This window comes from Leptidea sinapis, chromosome Z (genome assembly GCF_905404315.1).
Source record: "Leptidea sinapis chromosome Z, ilLepSina1.1, whole genome shotgun sequence".
NCBI lineage: Eukaryota > Metazoa > Arthropoda > Insecta > Lepidoptera > Pieridae > Leptidea > Leptidea sinapis.
This window is the reverse complement of record NC_066312.1, coordinates 21,866,412-21,890,307: the sequence shown is the minus strand read 5'-3', so window position 1 is coordinate 21,890,307 and position 23,896 is coordinate 21,866,412. Positions and strand designations below refer to the sequence as shown.

General features: G+C 34.4%; 2 protein-coding genes across 2 annotated transcripts; one reads left to right on the top strand and one right to left on the bottom strand.

Annotated features, from left to right (window-relative positions):
- Window positions 1–224: 224 nt before the first annotated feature.
- On the top strand, window positions 225–5,859 carry LOC126978508 (uncharacterized). Its single transcript, XM_050827350.1, has 3 exons — window positions 225–279; window positions 1,307–1,365; window positions 4,356–5,859. The coding sequence occupies exons 1-3, from the start codon at window positions 262–264 to the stop codon at window positions 5,476–5,478; spliced, it is 1,200 nt and encodes a 399-aa protein (XP_050683307.1). The 5' UTR covers window positions 225–261; the 3' UTR covers window positions 5,479–5,859.
- Window positions 5,860–13,078: 7,219 nt separating this feature from the next.
- On the bottom strand, window positions 13,079–16,203 carry LOC126978979 (uncharacterized). Its single transcript, XM_050828118.1, has 3 exons — window positions 16,141–16,203; window positions 15,914–15,966; window positions 13,079–15,122 (listed from the first exon to the last, which is right to left on the bottom strand). Exons 1-3 carry the CDS (start codon window positions 16,201–16,203, stop codon window positions 13,079–13,081), a joined length of 2,160 nt encoding a protein of 719 aa, XP_050684075.1.
- Window positions 16,204–23,896: the final 7,693 nt, after the last annotated feature.

Below are 23,896 nucleotides of genomic sequence, written 5' to 3'. Positions count from 1 at the left end.
AGTGAGTTTTATATTGGTCTTAATAGGCAAATCAGATATGCTGATATTTAAATTTCTATGACCCGCAATAATTTACATAAGCTAAAAGTTCTCACACTGTTCCTAAGATTTCTTTTAATAACTATATTCCAAGTTCAGATCAATTTTTGTTACGCTAGAGGGGTGAACATTCACTGCATTATAAAAGTCTCTCGGCTCGCGAATACTTCTCAAACTGTATAGAACGTTGTGAACAGAAGGCGAGGAAAGCTACTACACAACATGGCTTCCTATTTCGCCGTGAGTAATTTTCCTATTGATAAAACAGGAAATTATAGAATCTTACAACTGGATTTCAATAATTACTTTATCTAAAGTTGCTTTCAAAGTCAGTTTTGCATTTAAAACAAAGCTAAGAATATTCTTTTTTTGTAAATAGAATAAACATTATTATTATTATTGGGGAATAAGGCAGGGCTAAAGAATCGGCATGCCATTGATGAGATCAAACACACATTATTAAATATTATTATAAACGTTGATTATAACCATATACGTGGATTATTGATTCTGTGATGATTTTGAAAACAAATTTTTATTTTAATCGTCTTCAATATATTTAGAGAGATGTGTATTAAGATTTATTAAGTATATTTGTCATTATAAACTACGTTAAGAAAATATTAATAAAGTAGTTTCCAAATTAAATAATAGTAATTCAAAGTTTCATCTTTTAGTATCTGACTTGATAGCTAATGACAGTTGAATATAATAATAGCTATAATAAACATTTATTCTTGGGTTTTTGCAGAAAAAATTGTGATCGCGTAATTCGCGTGTCTTGCAATCAATATCAACTATTTGTCATTAAATTATTTGAATCTCATAAATCCCTTTCCAGGCCCGAAGAAACAGGCGTAGGATTAGCTGGAGTTTTTTTTTCTAGTACCTATTCGGATTATAGTACATATACATCTTTTTCATGAAGCCTGGTAGTATATTATATAGTCCTATCACTTACGTGTGCTATCAACTCAATTATGTTTTTTTAATACTGTAGATGTATGACTTATTACCAGCGTATAAGGTTTTACCTCTTATTATCATTCTTTTTGTACCGGACTCTCCACCGAATTCCGACGAAGGACAAAAGAGCATTAAGCTAATTACGCATAATAGTACCTACATAACTCATTTTATGTTCCATGAGAAATTCGCTTACGTCATCTGTGTTAACGGTTAATGTATCTCATGTTGCTTCGACCACTTTCGTTTTCAAAGGCGTAAGCAAGCTTAAGGGAGTTATTATATAATTATATTGTTTCAGTTCAGCTGTATATTCTTGGCAAGCGTTGGTATCTGCTCTGCAACATTTGGAAGCGAACAGTAAGTCAATGTTTTTTTTTATGGGATAAGATGATATGACAAATATAGTACGAGTCACCTGTTAATTGACCCTAAGTGATCACCCCGCCTAAACTCCCTAGCAACAGTGGAGGAATCACAGGAGTTGCCAGCTAATTAGATAGATGTACACGCTTTTTTAAGTCACTCATGGTCCATATTACTATGTCCATATAAATCTGCTTTGTGCGTCTTCTAATATTAAGGAGATATATTGTATCTCCGCGTGCATTGGATGTATGGGATGAGTTTGAGCGTGTAAATATCCAACATAATTTCATCTTTAAGTCTTAGGATTAAGCATAGTAATTTTTCGATATGATCTCATTACGCTACGCTTACCAGGTGACGAATGCAATCGTGAAGCTCCTCACTGTATTAGGTTTTCATGGGCGTATAACTCTAGTATGGGGAATATGGTTGATCTTGTCACTTTGTATCAAATAAAAGAAAGTTATCACCTTCATTCATTTTTTATGATACTCAGATACTTTTTGCGTAAGAGGGGGAAAGTTAAAATAGGCTCAAATGATGGTTAGTGAAAAACCGACTCCCCGTGGTTATCCGTCGTTATAGCCACTCTTGTCATCGGCCTTTTTAGGTAAGAAAAGAATTTATTTGATACCATCGATAAACTCGAAGTAGGATTATGTTCGGTTTATAACGTGTGACAAGAGAATACAAAAACAATACCGACACACGGATCAACAGCGAACGAAGCCAACATAATTTATTGTAATCATTAATTCCAATAAACTTAGCAGTATTAGTGGACAATACCAGGAAGACAGAGCCATTGTGTTTAAGATAGTTTTTGCTCTGTGACTCCATCCGGTCACAATTGTAATAGGTACCAATTTTAACAAACGAATGCGTTAATTTTATAAAGCAGGATTCATTATCTTTTATTGTAAGTTGCCATCAACCTTTTTCTCTTATAATATCTAGAAAACATCTAGAACATAAGATGCAAAAAATATAAATGTACATAAATTGCATAGCTTACATAATTTTATCACATATATTATATTGTCAGTGAGGTTGTAATGAATTAATTAATACTACATTAAATATTTTTTTTTTGTTTTCTCCTTTTTTCTCCACATAAGTAAGAAGGATAAGAATAATTTATTAGGGTACAATATTAGTTACATAGTTGTTATAAAAATATCTGTTACAAAGTATACATTGGTACAAAGTAAAATTTACTTTTACAAGTATTCTGGCCTCACACTAGGATTCCCTGTGTCGTGAGGTCCAGTTTCTACCCCTATCTTAGTTCAAAATAAAAATAAAAGAAATTCACGTGTGTGTATGGATGTGTGTGTATGTGTTTGTGTGTGCTTAGTAAGAAAAGACAATTGATAACGGTGGTCTAATAATTTTAATTGTTGTTTTTTAGTTTAGTACATTTATAAGTTTTTCTGTATCATCGTAGTTTAAAACTTTTAATAAGTAAAACCATAATATGAAATCTCATAGTCGTATTTGCGTGTAATGTGTAAAGATAAGGGGCCCCGGACTGGCTTGGCGTGGGCAGAATTTAATCGAAGAGCATTTTTGATACCCTGTGCTACTTTTACAATTTTCGCAAATTTTTTAACACCAAAAAGCCCTGTTACTCGCTGGTATATATAATGTAGCTTTCTAAAGGTGAAATATTTTTAAAGCGGCTAAATTGTATTTGAGTTTATTTATTAAAACATTCAATAATCTTTTCTCATTCATATAATAATAATATTAGTTTAGATTTATAATATTCTCAATTACTACATTGGAATTTTTCGGATCGATTTAAGAGATTCTTAGTTATTCAGTGTCTTGTTAAATAGTTAATATTGAACTTGGACTTGTAACTAGCGAAGTTCTCACCGATCGTCTTGTGTAAGTTAAATGGTGAAATCGCATTGTTTCACCATTAGTTTCACTGTATACCATTGTGATCTATCTGTTGTGTTGTTTTTTTAGAATCACAATAAGATTTCCGCGCGAAGAGTAATCAACAACCAGCCAAGTGCGAGTCGGACTCGAACACGAAGGATTCCGTACCATTGGGATTAGAAAAAATTATTTCTGAAGTGAAAACTTCTGTAGCTGTAACCTACTAATATTATAAATATGAAAGTTTGTATGTCTGGATGTATGTTTGAACTTCTTTAACGCAAAATCTACTGAATAGATTTTGATGAAACTTTACAATAATGTAGCTTACACACCAGAATAACAAATAAGCTGTGAATTATACAAAATATAAAAGAAGTGAGATTGTTACTAATGAATACAACTAGCGCCATCTCTTATCAACTAGCAAGCAAAAGATCAATACAATTTATATGGCAAAACAACGTTTGCCGGGTCAGCTAGTTTTTTATAAGTATTGAATGAGAATGAGCGGCCACGTACGGCTAAGTAACTTGTTGTTGCAAAGTGCGTAGGGTGCGCGATCAGTCATATTTACATTTAAAATTTACCGGAGTAATTTATAACTATGTGTAAACATTTATAAACTAAATAATAATACAAAAAAGGTGTATTTCATGAAGATTTCACCTCTGTCTTGGGGTCATCACACTTCACACAAGGTTAAGTAAACTTAGGCTTACCTGGCTACAACGAGTATTACCCAAGAACCTCTTTGGGTTAAATACGATAAAATAATTCAACTTCATTTTGTATTCGACATCTACTTGTAAACTATCTGTATATATCTAGAACTATCAACACTGGCTGGGCTTAGCTCCAGTTTTATATGAGCCTACTTAGCCTTTCAAGCAACGTCATTAGGTGTAATAACAATATAATATTAAATAATACTTTGTAATGAGAATAAATAGTTAATAAAACTTAAATTTTCGCAGTTTACCTAAATCGTTTGGGTTCTTCACTAGTTGTAGCCGGGTAAACCTAAATTAACTGAACCTTCTTGGAATTAACATATCTATGATAATAACATGGACATCTCATTGTTACAGTATTCATATCCGAGTACATATTCCTGATCATCATTCATCTCATGGGAGTGAACATCACGGCGGTGGTGGATTCACCGAACATCTCCACGGAGGATTCATTGACCACCTCAAAGGAAGCCATGGCGGTTACGGCGGAGGATTTGGGGGTGATATAGGTGGACATGGAGGATTCGGAGGCGGACATGGTGCTGACTTGGGAGGTCACGATATTGGCCATGGTCATGATTTTGGAGGCGATCATGGATACACATTAGGGCATGGTGGAATTGGGGGAGGCCACGGTGACATAGGAGGGGGGCATGGTGATATTGGAGGGGGACATGGAGGATATGATGCAGGTCACGGTGGATTTGGCGGAGGTCATATCGATATTGGAGGTGGGCATGGCGGATATGATGGAGGTCACGGTGGCTATGGTGGAGGTCATATCGATATTGGAGGTGGGCATGGTGGAATAGGAGGTGGTCATGATGATATCGGGGGAGGACATGGTGGATTTGGAGGTGGGCAAATCGATATTGGCGGAGGACATGGTGGGTTTGGAGGAGGGCATGGCGGAATCGGCGAAGGTCTTGGTGGTATAGGAGGAGGTCATGGAGGTGGTTTTGGAGGAGGTTATAGCAGCCATGATGATGGTCTATCTCACGGCAGTTTCGGGGGTGGACATGGTGGTTTTGAAGGTCAAGGAAGCTTAGGTGGTGGCTACGATAGTCATGGTAGTGGCTTCGGAGGTGGCAGTTTGGATATCGGTGGCTATGGAGGCCATGGTCATGGCTCTGGTGGATATTCCGGTCACAGTTCTGGTCATACAGTCGCTATACAACATCATGATAGCTCTGGTGGTCTAGGAGGCCTTGGTCACGCCAGCCACGGAGGCTTTAGCGGATCTTTTGGCCATGGTGGTCATGACAGTTATAGCGCTGGTGCTCTGGGTGGTCATGGAGGTTTTAATGGGGGTCACTCCGGCTCGGATACTGGAAATGCTCATGGAGATAGTTATAGTATAGGTGGCCAGGCAGATAGTTACAGTGTAGGTGGTCATTCAGACTTTGGCGGTCATGGTGATAGTTACACGAATGCAATAGGTGCCGGTCATGGCGGCGGGCCATATCATAGAAAATAGGAAACCTGTTTTGATTAAACTGCGTCAATGACAATTCCACAGTGAAATGAATCCAGTATTAAAGTACAGTCAACTCATTTGGTTTGTAGAGCACAATCGAACGATAAAAAATGTCAGTATGTGTAAAGATTTACAAGAATAAAGCAAAAATTGCCAATTGACTAAGATAATGTCGCCTGAAGATACCCACTAAAGTAATCTAGAACTTAATGTTTTGGAATACAGAGCACCCACTGAACGCATATAAAAAAACGAGGCACCCAAATGAGATTCTGGAATGGGCTGCAAATTAGAACTGTACACAAAAATGATGTTGTAAATAGGTATAGATATAAGTTATTGTTATGTTTGAAAGACTTAATTATATTATATTAATTTAAATTGTAGTTTTATTGAAATTATATGTATTTTAATCATGCTACACAGTTCTTTGGAACAAATCTAATCAGACTTATTTCAAAATGTGCTCGCGAATATTTTTTTTGTAAATGTACTTTGAATATAATTGCTTAGTATGCGAATAGATATGTTCTTTATCTCTTTTCTGATCTTTAATCATGATATTTTCAGTGATTTTATAATTTTGATCGAGTACATAATCACATGTTATATACTTGAAACATAAAGTCACACATGGGCATTTCTTGTATATATATTTTGCGAATCTCGGAATCGCCTCTAAGATTTTGAATGAAATGAATTCCAGGCGATTTTTGGGAAGACATATTTTTTCCAATTTTTATAAAAAAAAGAGTAGAGGCTCATCACTCAGTTCCTCTTATATATGTTGATACGAGCAATATATATCTTGTACATACATATAAATTTAGTAACTGTATTATGCGTATCTAAGAAAAGGCTCCAACGATTTGCAGTAAATTCGACCTTTTTGGGGTGAAAACGAATTGAAAATATCTAGACACGACCAGTCTATCGCCTATTTCTGCCGTGAAGCAGTAATGTGTAGGCATTACTGTGTTTCGGTCTGAAGGGTGCCGTTGCTAGTGAAATTACTGGGCAAATGAGACTTAACATCTTATGTCTCAAGGTAGCGAAAATTCGAATGGCACTACAACTACGTGTAGTGCCATTCAGAATTTTTGGGGTTTTTCAAGAATCCTCAGCGGCACTGCTTTGTAATGGGCAGGGCGTATCAATTACCTTCAGCTGAACGTCCTGCTCGTCTTGTCCCTTATTTTCATAAAAAAAAACAAAGATATGTTCAAGTCTCTGAGAATATGAGTTTTTCCCAGGTCTGATCAACTTATTTATATGAGTTTAAATCTTCCTTTCTGATGTTGCCAGTACCAAATAGAATAAGTTACATATGTAACGTATAATATCTATAGTATATAGCTCTTAATATATATAAATTACTTGACACCTTGTTTGTCCGCGATGGACTCCTAAACTAATGAACAGATTTTAATGGGGGAGTTTGGTCCAACTTGAGAGATAGGGTAGTTTTTATTTCGATTTGGGACCCATAAATATTTTTATTTGCAATATTTGTTTTGTATGGAAATATTTTCTATGAGAGAATATAGTGACGCATGGTTTGACAGTTCCGCTGTGAAACAATTTCATTATAACAACAGGGAGCATTTTCTACGAAATAATTCTTGATGTTTTGAAATATTATTGGCAAATTCCTATAAAACTGTTTTTTTTTACTATCTACAGAACAACGTCTGTTGGGGCAGCTAGTATAATATAATATAAAGGAAACAATAAAGCATCATAGAATGTTAATTTTGTATTAGTGTTGTATCTCATGTTATTACTGGTAATACAATTAGAACTATTTACTGAGGGTCACATTCACTTTTCGTGTGCACATTTAAAAGTTTATTCAAAGTCCATAGAATTTCGTGAAATAATATAGCTGGTGTCCATTCCTACCCAAAACCATATAATGTATAAATAGACCAATTTCTGCCAACAAGTGTAGATTATTGTTTTTTCATTGGAAAGGAACTCAAGGGTAAATTATTACCTTAATAATAATAGGAATAGTTCTTTGGTGTCAGTCTAATGACTGACATCAAAAAAACTATTCCAAAACAAAGTAATAAATTCACTAGTCTATATATATAAAAATTAATTGTTGTTCGTTAGTCTCGCTAAAACTCGAAAACGGCCGGACCGATTTGGCTAATTTTGGTCTTGAATTATTCGTGGAAGTCCAGGGAAGGTTTAAAAGGTGAATAGATATGAAAATTCTCGAAAATAAATAAATATGCACAAAAATTTTGTTCTTCCTTTGATGTGTCCCCGTCGTTCAGAAATCAATTTGAAAGAATAGTTTAAAATAAATAACTAATTAGAATCTTTCTATCTCTCAGAACTTAATTTTAGCTAACTATAGTTGGTAGAATAACTACAGTTTTAAATATCTATCAGATTATTTTCATATAGATTAATAAATCATAAGTTTTGTCACAAATTAAATTTCCGAACCTAATCATAATATTTGTCATTTGACAACCAATATGTCGTCTATGTCGATTGATACCTTTGACAAAGAGTGCATCCTTTTATCTTTGTGGGTGACGATTACTGCTACGTGCGCGAGAACTTTCTTTACTTGGGTTATCCGTTGTGATAGTGAAATTTCAAGTTATGTGCCTTTTTTATGGAATAGGAGGACAAACGAGCGTACGGGTCACCTGGTGTTAAGTGATCACCGCCGCCCACATTCTCTTGCAACACCAGAGGAATCACAAGAGCGTTGCCGGCCTTTAAGGGAGGTGTACGCGCTTTTTTTGAAGGTACCCATGTCGTATCGTCCCGGAAACACCGCACAAGGGAGCTCATTCCACAGCTTTGTAGTACGTCGAAGAAAGCTCCTTGAAAACTGCACTGTGGAGGACCGCCACACATCCAGATGGTGGGGATGACATCCAAATTTGTGGCGTGTCGTGCGAAGGTGGAATTCGGCGGCAGGAATCAGGTTAAACAGCTCTTCGGAACACTCCCCGTGATAAATGCGGTAGAAGACACACAATGAAGCGACGTCTCTACGCAACGCCAAGTGATCCAGCCGTTCACAGAGCACTGTCAAATGGATCGAGCTGATACTAGGGTGCGCCAGACCAGAGATGACAGCAATATTCCATGTGTGGCCGGACCTGCGCTTTGTAGCTTGAAGTATTGCCGTGCTCTATTGATGACGCCCAGCTTCTTCGAAGCCAATTTGGCTTTGCCCTCCAGATGGCCACGGAATTGGCAATCGCTCGAGGTTTCGAGACCCAGTATTCCGATACTAGGCAAGGCTTTTTTGTTGATCGTTGATTTTTTCTTATTACTTTATATAGCAATACAACGTTTGCTGGCTCAGCTAGTATGCAATATAAATAACATAATTGTGTATTCTTCTAGAACTTAATAATCAAATTAATGTAGTAACAATTATTGTTATTTTTGGAGTCGGTGTCAGCCAAAATCAGAGTTAAAGTCAAAAGTCAAATAAACTTTATTCAATAAGTTCTAAGCGCTTCTGAATATTCGGACCAAATGTTCGGAAATAGTTGAGCTCTTGAGAAGAACATACAAGAAACTCAACAGCCACTCATTTCAATCAAATAGAGTATTTTACAAAGGCTGTAATTTACATTACTAATTTGTTTGTATGGTGCTGCATCCAGTATATGAATCGTGTTTAAATATTATAAATTATTTTATAAAAAGTAATAAGAAGAGCTTGAATTGATTATTAAAGTGTGAGAAGAATACTTCTTCTTCTTCTTCTTCGCGTGTCTCTCCGACTAGCGAAGGTTGGTGGTCTTGGTGGTGGTTGGTGAGCTTTGTAGTTTCAATTGTTTGTCAACACTTTTTGAGAAGAATACGCAACTATTATTTACGTTTTACCAATTAAAGAAAGCTCAATTTAGGATTGCTATGAAATATAGTAATCAGCCGTTAATTTATCTTATAGGTGAATAATGATGAAGATTTTTTCAAATCCCTACTAATATTAAAAATGTGAATGTAAGTTTGTTACGCTTTTACGCCTACGTGGTGAAAAGGACATAGGTTACCTTTATACCTTTAATTGCGAATGGAAGTGTTGAAATAGGGTAAGGAAGATTGTATGAAAATTCGACATTATGGAAGATGACAGCATAAAACTTTGTTGCACTTGATAAGATATAAATACTTAATTATTTATTCTAGCGTTCTTAAAATTTCACCCTGTGTAGGGATGAAATAGGGGATGAAAATTCGTATGGAAGTACAATCAACGTCAGGCTTTCACACCTAACTCCAAATTAGATTTTGATTATATTTGGTACAAAAATAGACATAAGCTACCTAATTATATTAATTAAGGGCATGAACGGGTTGAAAGAACATTTCAGCTACATTTTCGGAGATAAAACTATGAACTTTGTATTTAGCACTTGATAAGAAGATTTTCGATATCCTCTTTACCATATAAGAGCAGCACTAGCACCGAAAAAGATTAATTTTCATGTGTATTATTTGAAAAGTATCCTAATAAATTAAAAAATGCTGCCCAATATAAGTATTGAACGCGGACGAAGTCGCGGGTAAAATCCCAATAAAAAAAGGCTGCATATTTTGAATTTAGAACCCAATTTGGACAGTGACATCAGTGGAGTAGCAGTATATAAATTAAAGGGGAGAAACAGACAAGAGGCTTATGTAATGTAAAGGGAAATCTATGTATGGAACATCATTGACGTATAAACTAAATGTTTGTACACGTGAATTTGAGATTTTTGAGTTACAAGATGAGATTTGAAAAAATATAAATTACAACAATCATCTGACATATTATATCATACACTATAATATATAATATGTAGAACTGTTCGTTATATTGATTTACGGCCGTTTTCAGTAACGTATCTCTAGTTACGGATACATTGCTGTCACCGCTTACTGACAGGATCTTATCTATCCATAGTTATGTCCAATATAGATACACGGCTGTTTTCAATAACCTATCTATCTTTAGTTTAACTTACTAGAGGTAGACAAATCTATTTTATACGCTTACTTACATTTCAATAACCGATCGACGTAAAGCATTGAACTATCGGCCGTTTTCAATAACCTATCTACCCTTAGTTTAACTTACGGATACATTTTTGTCACCGTTTAATGACAAGATCTTATCTATCCATAGTTATATCCAATATAGTTATAGTCCAATGCTATCTGTCAATAGGTAATTGGAATGTGAGTAAGCGTTAAAGGACAGATTTGTCTACGCCTATTAAGTTAAACTAAGGATAGATAGGTTATTGAAAACGGCCGTAAAACTATATTGGACATAACTATGGATAGATAAGATCTTGTTACTAAGCGGTGACAGCAATATATCCGTAACTAGAGATACTATAATGAAAACGGCCGATAATCCAATTGTTTATGTCGATAGGTTATTGAAATGTAAGTAAGCGTAAAAGGATAGACTTGTCTTACCTCTAGTAAATTAAACTAAGGATAGATAGGTTTTTGCAAATGGCCGTAATAAATGAATATTGTATTTAACCACATAAATGCTACTACTTATAATACACATATAAATAAAGCAATTCGTGCGAAATTATTTCCTAACCATTCAAAAATGCTCAAAGTTAATCTACAAGTGTTCACTTCACCGGCACTCCCGGAGTGCAACCCGTATTTTTTTTAAGTTTGTACTTCATCATGACTTGTACTAAGTAACCTATAAAATTTTGAATAGTGTTTAAGTGAGTAAATAAAGTTATTTTGAATTTTAATAACGTATACACTGCACTAAGGTTAAGCCTAACGTCTGGCACTTTAAAAAGCTCGCTGTAAAAGTATTTGTTAACTCGTAAGTAGAACGTAAAATACTAAGTATACACAGTGATATGTTATATAATCAGATACTTACTTCATATACCTACCAGTCCTCAGCCTGGTTACTGTTATATAATTTGTCTGAGCCAAGTGAAGGGAGACTGCGCTTCCGAGAACACCTCATCCGTTGCACGTGACCGGCCTGTGTGCTACATAACAACTTCCTCCTCCAAGAGCCTATAATTTCACTATTTGGTAGGCAAATCATCAATAAAAGTTCCCAAAGTAAATAATACAATTCTTCATTATTGTATATGTTACCATTATGGTGTAATCATAGTATTGTAAATATAGTTAAAAGATTTATTTTATTTGAATAAACATATTGCCAAGAATGTGTATAATCACAGAGTAGGGTTAGAGACTTAGTATAATCCTATAGCTTTAGGTAATCTATTGTATCAGAGTATATTTTATATTTGTATATTGTTTACTATACAAAACCGAACACGAAGCTAGTATATTAGTAGTCGGCTTGTATATTAAATCAATTTAGATGTACGTTTCAACTTTGTAATACAGTAAGCAGAAAAATTTACGCGGTCAACTCTTTAATAATTAAATCTTTCTCCGACACAAAATTAGTCAATTAAATTGATTTTAATCGGTTAGGACTTGCTAGAAACATGATTGAGATTAAGAAAATATTTTAAATATTTTGTACTTTAGCAACTACCATCTCTTTTTCTTATTGTTAGCCATGTCACTTTGTTACTAAATAAAACTTTTTTTCGTATGTAATGAAAAAAGAAAAAGCTGTCTTTGGGGACTACAGATAGAAGTAAAAATAAATAGGTATCTTGTGAATTGTATTTATAAGTACATCACGCTTTTTGTTCACCCAAAAAGTGCTAAACGAGCCCTAAGAATGTTTCACTTCATTAATATTAATTATTCAAACATAGCCTAGATGCCCTAATTATAACATAAATTGCCTATGTATTCTATAGAAATCCAAATTAATTATGTATGTGTACACTAAAACTTATAACCTTATTTTCAAACGCCTACAAATAAAATATTGCAATGTTAACTCTGTCATTCTATGGCCAATGCTTTCCTAGCAGGCGTTTTTTTTACGATTGTACCGATTATCTAAACTAAAAATGATTTATTTTTATACAGTTTGGGTTAGGAATTACGGTCATAAAAACTTCCAAATTTGGTTTTAGTTTTTTACTTTCTACGAATCCCTCAAATGCATGAATTCTCATTTGCAACATATTTACAACCACTTCGACAGTTTAATTACATCAACGAATTCACTAAACAATAGGCATAAGAAGATTAAGGCCTCATTCGCTCGAGAGCTTTATCAAAGTCCGGCAAAAAAGATATGAATTGAATGATAACAGGACCCAAATGATAAATTCGTATCCTACCAATTATAAGTAATTTTACAATTAATGGTATTTATATTCACATTCACTTCTAGAGTAAGCCCCCATATGAGCACTATTTTTTTTACTTGACGCAGTGAATGTGAACGCCTTTAAAACGCGACGCTATTATCGACCTGTGTTTTATTTTAAGCACTGAGACGTCTATTAAGATGTTGTTTATTTGACAGCGTATAATATTTCATGCAGTGGGTTTACACCTTACGCTTTTTTAACTCCCCAGCGAATAAGGCCTAAGAATTTACAATATCACAAGAGATTTTACTTCGAAAACACAATGGGATTAAATCGTCTATTAGTTAATCCTACAGATTAAACTAAAAAATAAATACTTCATTATGCTAAATTTTATCACCATATTTACGTTTACCTCTTAGAGATTGGTATTGAAAATGTCGTAACTGATCCGCCGTGAATCTCTGTAAGTATTGTCCATTTTTGTTCTCCTGGTTAAAGCTTTTACTTAAATCCTTCTCCTTCATGTCTTGCCTAGTATCGGGTACGTCTAAAGTCTGACTTTTAGATTCATCAGTGCTTTTGTTGTTGGATTCGGGGGTTTGCGTTGTTGCCATTGAAGAAACGTACTTATCAGTTAATTTCGTTGGGACCTCATTAAATTGATAGTTATTGTTTGACTCTTCTGTAATCATTGTCTCATCTTCTTTATGCTTACCGTCAGCCGAAGAGAAATATTGTGGAGCCGTTGATGACTTAGACGTGATTGCTGTAGGATTTTGTGAGTCAGTCATGGACTGATCATACTGATCCATGTCTCCTAAAGCTGTTGGACTATTATCATTAATTAAATCATCAATAAGAGCCTCGTTACCTAAATGGTCAACAAACGTTGCATGCTCCTGACCTTCAAAGTTTAAGTTTTGTGTAGATATGGATTTCTTACCATTTTTTGTGGCAAATGAAAAAGCATCATTTTTGTCTTCAGAAGTAAATAAGTTTGACGTGCCCGTGTAAGATTCATATGGATGATTACTAGCGTAAGTGTCCTTGAAGCTTTCGTACTGGTCTTTTTTATACTTAGGTGATGCATTTGATCCGGAGCCAGACGTCGGATAGTTGTTTCCTTTAAAGTCATGAAGGATTTTCGAGGTAACACTAAATGGCGAAGATGGGTTAGATGAAGTTGATCTATAATCATTAACAGATTTTCCATATAAAGCTGCTAGTTGGTTGCGTAGTTTAATATTTTCTTTCTTATAAGATAAATCCGACATTGATCTGTAACTGGCAGTGTCCTCTTCTGAGGCACCAAAAGCAGTTGGAGTTACAACTGGGCGCTGTGTTTTTTTCTGCCTATTGTCTGAATAAATACCTTCATAATAAGAAAAATCCGTATTTACTGGTTTAATGGGCTTTTTATAAGGATGAATTTTCCCTTTTTGTAGCTTTGAACCCAGATGAATACCCTGAACATTATATGAACCTTTAGGAGGTGAGCTCATTGTCTCCTTAGTTATTTCTACGCCAGAGGGAATTTCACCATGGTCATGAAAAATATGATCATGAGTAACTTCTCGCGGATTATAAGCTGCATATTCAAGTTGCGCTGGTGCTGTTAATGGCGCAACAGGTGCCAGACTAGTATAATGATTTGCAGGAATCAATAATGAATGAGCGCCTTTGTATGGAAATAGTTGTGTTTGCCTCCCAAGTGTTGGTATGATGGGAATTTGATTTAGTCCCACCAGGTTTCGAGTTGGATTATCGTTATACAACAGTTTATGTATATGTTCCTCAGTATATTCATGAATGTGTTCAGTATCTCCATCTATTATTTTCTCTACTCTTGGGGGTTTTTTAATTTTTCTAATAGTACCAGTTCCGTGCAAGTCTGAGTAGAACTGTTCATGAAACGTAGATACAGGATGTTCCACCTCACTTGCTGGAGGTGGAGGCGGTGGAGGTTGTCTATGACGACCTGGAACTCTTTTGGGTTTGCCTTTCTTGGCTATCTTTTTCCGTGGTTGATCGTTGACCTTGATAACTTTCACCTTCTTGTTGCGTTGACTATTGGGTCCAGGTGTTGAATAAACTGATGGCACGTAACTGTCTGATAAGTCATGCGTTATGTCGTATTCGTTGTCTTCCATTGTAGACTGCGTAGGCCCATAGTATCCTCGTGTATTATAAAGAGGTAAGAGTTGAGATGCGGTTGGTATTTTGTGATCACTATACATGTTGACAGCACTCAATGGCATTATGTTGGGCACCCCAGGTATGACACTACTTGATATAGCCATAGAACCCTCAGCACTCGGCATGTATGCCGGGGCATACTGTGAGGATGCAGGGTGGTTCGTTATGTATATCTTCTTATGATGGTGTATATGCTTCACTGTCTGTGGTAGGTGTATACGAATTTTTTTTCTGCAACAAAAAGAAATTAGTAATGAAGGAAACTCATTGTAATGCGCGTAACAATTAAAGTTTGATATTTAATATGCAATGTGTGTCATAAATACGGAAGGCACATATTATGTTAAGTTCGCATGTTGGCTAGCTCATTTTACGCACACTGTTCCGTCTAAAGTCAACGGACTGCAGCATTGCTTTCCCTGTCGGTAATGCAACGTCACTACAATGTGATCGCACGATTAACTTGTACGAGACAAAATATGTTTGTCACTTTCTATGATGCTTCATTATTATATCATTTCATTTCAACTATGTGAGGTTTCATGCATTATGGATCAAGGTGGATCAAGTTTTAAATGGAATGTTACTTATTAACAAAACCCACCCCAATAATTTTATTGAATTTATAAATTTGTATCCACAGATTTACACTAGTAATTGTACTCATATGTTCTATTCGCAAAAAAAATCTGTAAAAATTCGCATAGCACTATAATTTTCGCATGAATGTTATAAATTATGTAAAATTTTTAATAAAAATATAGATAGAGTTTAAGTGCTGGTATATTTTAAATACGGGGTTTGATGTATTATTTTACATCACTTTTTTTGTTACATTTTTTAATAAATGATATGGCCCGACGCCTATACTCAGAATTTTTGAAAAACCTAATATTGTTAGCGGCTGAAGTGCTTACACTTGGCAGCAAGACACGCCGCTATACAGCCATTTACACGGCATCCTGAGTTGAGAAACTCCCACAGATTATGGAATAGTAAAAAAAAAATTAAAGGAAACTCACTTAGGTACTTCTGCCTCCGTTGTTATCGATACCACAGCTACCAGAAGAGCGAGCTGTAACAATGAAATATAAATGTATTTTTATGTCAGGTAGTCAGTATTTGGTTCAATTTATGATAGGTATTCACTTTCGTTTATCATACCAATGACATTTTTTTTTATTTTTAAAGTAAAATCCCTCACTTCTGGTATTAATTAAATTAAATTTGTAATCAAAATATATATTACGTGCGGGACTCGCACTCGGTTTCCGTCCGAGCGCACTTCCACTGAGCCATCCGTTCGAGCCATAACCTGAGAGTTGAACAAGACATACTAGATTTACGAACGATTCGTCACTATAACGGTTGGCTCAGTGGAAGAGCGCGCGGACGGAACCTGAGAAGACGCGGGTTCGAGGCCCGCATCGTTCATATATTTCGATTACAAACATACCAATGACAAGGCGTGCTGGCGAGATTGATAAAATTATGTGCAGAGTAAAAATTTCTTACACCCGAAAAGAAGGAAGAAAATACCAATAAAAGCACCCGTGAGGCAACGTAAAGAGAAATCTTTGTTACATCAACTTAATAAGAAGGCTTTTAATGCACCTTACAGTGGAATCGTGAAAAGGCATAAAGGCATAAAAGGCATTTATTTTCTTAAAATTGATTTGAATATGCTAGATACTACTACCGCTTCGGAAACAAATGGCGCTCTGAGAGTGTGTGTCAACCCTGTGTCAACTATATCGTATAACGTCAAAAAAAAATATTTCACAACATGGATATTATTAATATTTTATTTAAATTAATTTGTTTTAACTTTGACCATAATTATAAAAAATATTTTAAAACGTGTACTACAACCGATGTTGGTAGAAATCTTACTAATATTCTAAATGATAAAAAAACAATACCCTTAAGTTAGCTGCAGGCAAGGGGTGGCAAAAATATTACAATAAATTTCTTGGCCACATTATTATCTTCTCATTATAATCTTCTTTCCTTTCGATACTTTATGGTTAGATCGCATCTTATTATAAGAAGTAGAGTCCAAAGTATTTTTCAGCATTGTTGTAAAATAATATTCCATAATATCATTAGGTATCTTATTTTGCAAATCTTAGCTTTAAATATCATTATTAGTTCTTAATACTGCGAATTTAGCTAGAATTCTAATATTTATAAAGATCTGTGAATAGTACTTTTTATATCGATTTTAGTATTTTTTAAAGGTTCTATAGAATATATTTCGGATACCTATTTACCTACAAATTTAATAAAATAATTGCCACAGTGAGTTAAATTTAACTAAAAGTTATTACTTGAAAAAATGTAATACAGTTCACAAAATCCTATGTTTTCCCTGAAAAAGTTGCTTTATTAAATAGTATTTTGTGCATAATAGAGTGGAAAAAGTAAAATTGTTAGTGAAACAGCACTAATATTTGTCAGATTAACCAGTTCCTGTAAGCCGGCACTCATAAGATCACGTCATCCCAGCTTATCACCAACACCAATTATCACTATCACTTTACACAGATGCAGTACCGACCAATTTGCACCAATCCATTGCCACCCTCTGTTGCCAACCAAGGGACGAATATCGAAATAAAAATATATGATTGAATCACTCTCCTATAACTGTGGTCGCAACTTGTATGATAATTGGTTTCGGTGCGCATGTGCATTTATAACATTACATTTCACGCCTGAAAGAGTCTACTTTTATGTGCACTATCCTAAATTGGCCCATATGTTGGACATTTTTATGATAAAAGATGAAGAAAATAGGACAACTGAGTGTATGTGATTACCGCCCATGCTATGTTGCTGCACCAGAAAAATGGTATTAGCGTAACCGGCAATTTAAGGAGTACGTGATTATTACACGCTATATATTAGATTAAGCTGCCTATCTTATCTAATGGAATTTTTAAATCGATTTTTCTCTATTTACTCAAAAATTAGCACACACACAATAAGCACTGACAATATAATATTCTACTACTACTAACCAGGATATTTAAAGATATGGTATTATATGATTTGAATAAAGTTCATAAGAAATAAGATAGTAAGTATTCTAAAAATCTAAACAATACGTTTTAGTAATAATATTAATAACTTCGTTTAAGTAGTTCGCTCTGTACATTTTAGTAGTCGCTTACTCTCGCTTAGTTAAACCTGATTTTAAATCTTTTATAATGTTTTATTAGGCTTTATTAGTGATTATTTAACCATACTTCTGGTGAAATAATTAAAAAATTGATAATTCATTTGTGAGTTAACAATAATTGGGCTTCCCGAGAGATAATGCAAGTGGACTACCAGCTTCCTGCCGGCGCTACATTCAGGTCGTTGTGAACGGTTATTACTCCAACCCGATGCTCATAAGTGCTGGAGTTCCCCAAGGCTGTGTTTTATATTCTACACTGTTTCTTCTGCATATCAATGATATGTTGGACACCTCCAACATACTTTGCTATCCAAAGACAGCACTGGTGTTGCCGTATACACGGGCCATGCCGGTCTCTCTAAGGACATCGGGTGCCGTAAGAAACCTCTGTCTTCTATCGAGTCTAGTCGAAAAGGTCGCAGAATGAACCTTGTCCAATTTAACCCCCAGGAGCCTGAAGTTTGCGCGTTTTGATCAGATGCTTCTTTATTACCTATGATCTATTGGTTCAGGGCCTTCATCGCATGCAAAGATCCCACTGTTGGATTCTTATGGTACGTATATTTTTGATAAAACTAATTTTAAATGAACGTTTAGGGAGTATGCTATGTATTAATGATATGTTGCCTATAAAAAATTGGCCACAAGTACCTGTAATTTATTTTAGTTTAATTAATTTTCTGATGTAAATTGCACCTATATGTTTTTTATAATAAATTGTATGTCATTTTAAAGGAAATTATGTCAAGAATTAAAAAAAATATGGTTGCCAGTTAACGCACAATAAAAGCTGATCATTCAATATTGAATTTGGTTAGGCACGAAATGTTGCATAAGTTAAATGTACACAGAGATATGAATTGATTCATCATTCACATTTTACAGACACGCAAGCAAAATCTAACATACAGATCTTCTGATTCTCTTTTTCTTAGGTACAATCAGATAGAGAGAGAAAGTATTTTAATTATTTAAAGTTTTATTCCATGTTTCTTTTGGCAACATTTGGAATTGGGGATAAAAACTATTAAAAATCAAGTAATTCACGATGACTCAGCGAAGCGTTTCGATTTTTCTACTCTAGCAAAATGTGTGAATCTGTATTTTTTTTAATTATTTATCAAATAACGGTGTCAGTTGTTAACACCAGGAAACTATGGTAACCAAGGCGTTACTGTCTTACTTAATACGTTAGTACTTCATAAGTACTTAAGGTTAATATCATTGCAAATATAGTCATAATTTAGTGAACATTCCTGTAGATAATAATTTATTTTGTTTTCTTTTTGTGTTTATTAATTATTGTATTTTAAATAAACTACAACTAGCCATAATTAAGAACATTGTTTATTTCTCTTTAATTTCGATTAGTATTGTATAAACACTTTTTCTATGTAATTAGCATTGAATACCTAAAAGTTTTACATATTAAGATGTGGATAGCGTATCTGACTACAATTTTATTAGTTTTATATGTACCTATTCTGTAAGTCGTAGTTGGTTGCTTTTCCTAATAAAATGAAATACTTACGTAAGTATACATCCTTACTGCGTGGTAGTTTTGTATTCAAAATTATTTTAACTTCTTACGGCCACATTATTACTATAATGCGAAGCTTGTCACTACTGTAGAGAGTATTCGCTATAACTTAAAAATTAATACTAAAAACTTTGATCAAATCGACATACTGCAATGATTGCCTTGCACAAAGAAGCTATGGAGTCGTCGGACATTTATAAGACACTTTAAAATACAGGTATCAGTCCTATTTTCGTATTTCGTAGTACTATTGATAGAAATACAAATACATCCTCTATCGAATACCATAAATTTAAAAATAGGCTGTATAATGCTATTACAGCCAGTTTTCCCGAGATCCTTCAAGGAAAAATATCGCAAGAAATGAAGATATTATTTTATGTTCAATTAAGATGATTTTTTATGTTAGTAATTATATTTAAAGGCCAGGTACGCTCCTGTGATGCCTCTGGTGTTGCAAGAGGATGTAGGCTGCGGTGATCACTTAACATCAGGTGACCCTCATTTGTCCTTCTCTTCCATAAAAAAACCGCTATGGCTCTTTCGCGTATCATCAAAGAAAACCGGAAGCATTGTTGCTTATCGCCGAAATCCTAAACACAAAATTTAACTAATTAGATTAAGGGATAAAAAAATAGGTGCATATTTATTTACAGCAGAATTTACAGCCAGACTAGGAACATTCACTGAAGCAGTGATAATTAAAATCTTAATTAAATATTATGTTGGCCTAATAGTAACTATAAATGCTTTTACAAATTGTTATAAAACAATATTACATAAATTGATTGAGTAAGAATTCGACCGGAAATGACACGTTCATTAGTTTTTTTGATAAATGAATGTGTATTAAATTTAGTTAATAGATCATTATATATTGTTGCATTGTGATATAATCAGTACATAATACATAATAAGGAACTAATTTCTGACGAAGTAAAGTCGTGTAATATCGATGCATTAGTCGCGTTTTTTTAAGTTGTGACACTCATTCTCACATTTTTTTATGTTTAAACTGGACACGCTTTGGTCTTTTTCTTTATGGATGAGGAGTAAATATCTACATGGAATACCAGAGAAATTCTAGCCAGCCTTTTAAGGACGCGTTTTTTTTGAAGGTACCATCGCCATATCGCCTTATCCTTGAAAGACGACGCAAGAAAGTTCATTAGACAATTTGGTAGGATGTGTTAAAAAGTTCCTTTAAAAATACACTGTGGAATATACGCTTATGGTGGTCCAGTTGGTATGAATGAATTCCAATTTATGGTATAGATCCAATTGGTGGACATTCAGTAGGAAGTCAGGATTCAGGTCAATTAATTATTCGGAACACTGACCGTGATATATGGAGCAGAGGACAAACAATGAAGAGACAACTCTACGCAAGTCTTCTTTCTTCTACTTGTGTTACTTCTATTATTTTAATAATTTGCTGCAACTCCAAAATTGTAGATCGCAATAATTTATTCTGTACTTAATTTAATGTCTTCCATTGCTTATGCCTCCAGTATACCAGTAACTGGCATTCTTACCAGATTATATGTATGGTCTTAGTCTTATAGTCTTAGTGGTCATGGTCTTATAAGACCATGATCATTGCAATTTAATCATTTTGTATGTAATACTGTTGGTGCGTCAGTAAATAAATAAATAAGTGTCATGCAGTCGAACTCAACTCATCTGTTTCAATAGTACCTACTGGATTCCCTACGATTCGAGAAACTCTGTCAAATGGATGGAACTGAAACTGGGTTACACCAGATCAGAGATGAGAACAACGCTATATATGTGCCTGGAATTGTGACTTTGAGAGCACTAGATTATCTTCAAGCCTGGTGTCAAAATTACCTTACTCTGTGACGACCAGTTGAATCAAATCGAATATAGCTGTGCCTTCTCTTAGAGTTCTTCTCTTTCTTCTTTCTCTTAACCTTAGAGTTGGCTATATTCTGATACTAGGCTAGACATCAAGGGGAATGTTATTAGATACCGTAAAGCTTCAGTCTCCTGGGGGTGAAATTGAACTTGATTATTTTACCCCATTTTATGCTTTTCAAGAGAGGACTTCATAGAAAAATAATATATAACAATTTTCTCCGGCGCTGCGTCGACAAATTCCCGTCATGGCCGGTATATGGCAACTTCAATACTGTCATTAGTATAACAATGCATGCTGGAAGTATCAACAATAGTATTGTTGATGTTTAGAATGTGTTGATAATAACATATTTTACCATAGAGTATATTATTTGGTATTTGAGAAGAGCGATGAAAATCACGTGTCCTCCGGTGACATGATTTCAAATTTAGTTGAAAGGCTTATGCCAAGCTTATATTCAAAGTAAAGAAAATCGTCACTGTACTACAGAGGTTTGTATTGAATATTGTTTTAATTCATGTTTATGAATAACCGATGTTAGTTTGTCGATCCTTCCAAGATACTCGTAACGTTATTTAAAACTTTTATAACTTTATCACCTTTTATTTTGGTTACGTATGTAACGATGATGATTTTACTGAAAAACAAAGCTAACTAACGAAAAGAAATTAGTGTTGGCGTATTGACTCAGAATATAATAGCGTATAAACTGTCAGCCAGCCTGATGATGCCTAGTGCTAAAAAACGGAGGAGCTAATGCCAAACGGAGCTGACTTTTTACGACTTGTCAATCAAAATCGGTTATAGTAACAATAAATTTGCTTACGTATCTTGCTGTATCTCCGTTATAGATGTTTTTCTTTCTTGCACGCTTTGTTCGTCTATGCGGCTTGGATAGGAGAGTGTAAAAAGCAACCATTCGCTGGATTTTGTCTTTGTATATGGACAGGACCTTTGAGCTCTTCCCGGGTACGATATATTGTTCTGCATTGTTTGAAATCCAACCTCTGCTATCATACTTAAAAAAAAGTTTGTAAGCTAAAAACAGAGTAGAAACTGATCTCTTATGACAACCGAATATCATGCTGTGAACCGCGGGTCTTTTCAATTTATTTCTTAGACGTCTATTTATAAACTGGTCATACGTATATTCAGATTTCACAATAGCTTTTTCAATTTATCATAGCAAATTTAAAAGTTAAGTAATGAATATAGGAAATATAATCAAATTATGAACATATGAAAATTATGCGCAGCTGATCAAGTTTTTTCTTAACTTCGAGTTCAAACAAAGCGCTTGTTTCGCCTTCAAATAACGCATTCATGTGAACGGTGTTTTTATTATTCGTTCTAATTAACTAATAACTCGTCCCTCCAACTTACCGCTCCGATTCACCGTTCGGGCACATTGGGCAGGTTAACAACATTGATTGGGCTACTATAAGGCTAATTATCTCTTTGGTTTTAAAGTTTATGTCTCTCGATAAGGTCAAATCCACCTGGATGATAATCAAAAAAGGAACTTTCGAGAAACCGTTGAGTAATTGAATATTTCACAATGTACAATTTAGTATGTGAGAGCTTCCATTACTAAAAATCCAAAAAAAGCAGATAGTAATTAGTCCGTTTATTAGCACAAATGTATTGGAATTCAAACAACACTTTCCTATCAATTTTATTGTAGGAGTTATAATTTACATTCATTCTCTAGTAAACTTTTATATACTTATATCAGTAACGCAAAATATTAAAACAAAAATTTGAATTTAAGATTTACAGAATGTAGATGTTAGACTTATATTAAAGCTAAAAAAATTAGTTCAATAATGAAAATAGCTTGTATTATATCCTTAATATTTTTCGAGTTAATTATTTTGCTATAGGAATAGGAATTTCAATTATTTGATGCTCATTTCAATACATTACTTAGAAATTAGGGTATTAACGGCGTCTGAGGGCAGGTTCGAAATTCTAATTATAATTTACTTTTTATTTTATAGAGACTGAAACCATTTTGAAAAGGTTTTAAGCTCTCAAGAGCTAGATTCAGGTAACCATAGAGTGGGTTTTAAAAAAATTATAAAATAAATAGCTGCGTTGTTTCGTTCATTAGGTGAACGCGACGCCGCATATGATGGTGCAAGTGAAACGGAAACCAATGCTCGCATTTAAAAAGTAACATACGCGCTGTTGTATCAGTAATAGTAATTTGTTGTTTTATTCACTTTCAACAGGACTATTAGCGCGACCACTATCATTAGTCTCTTCGATGCATTATTGTTAATGAGCAGAATTTATAACGTATGGTCACAGTACATATGTCTACTGTAGTATGGTTCCGCATTTACGACGTGGCAACTTATATATTTCTGACTGTCTATTGTCAATTTGTGATTGTC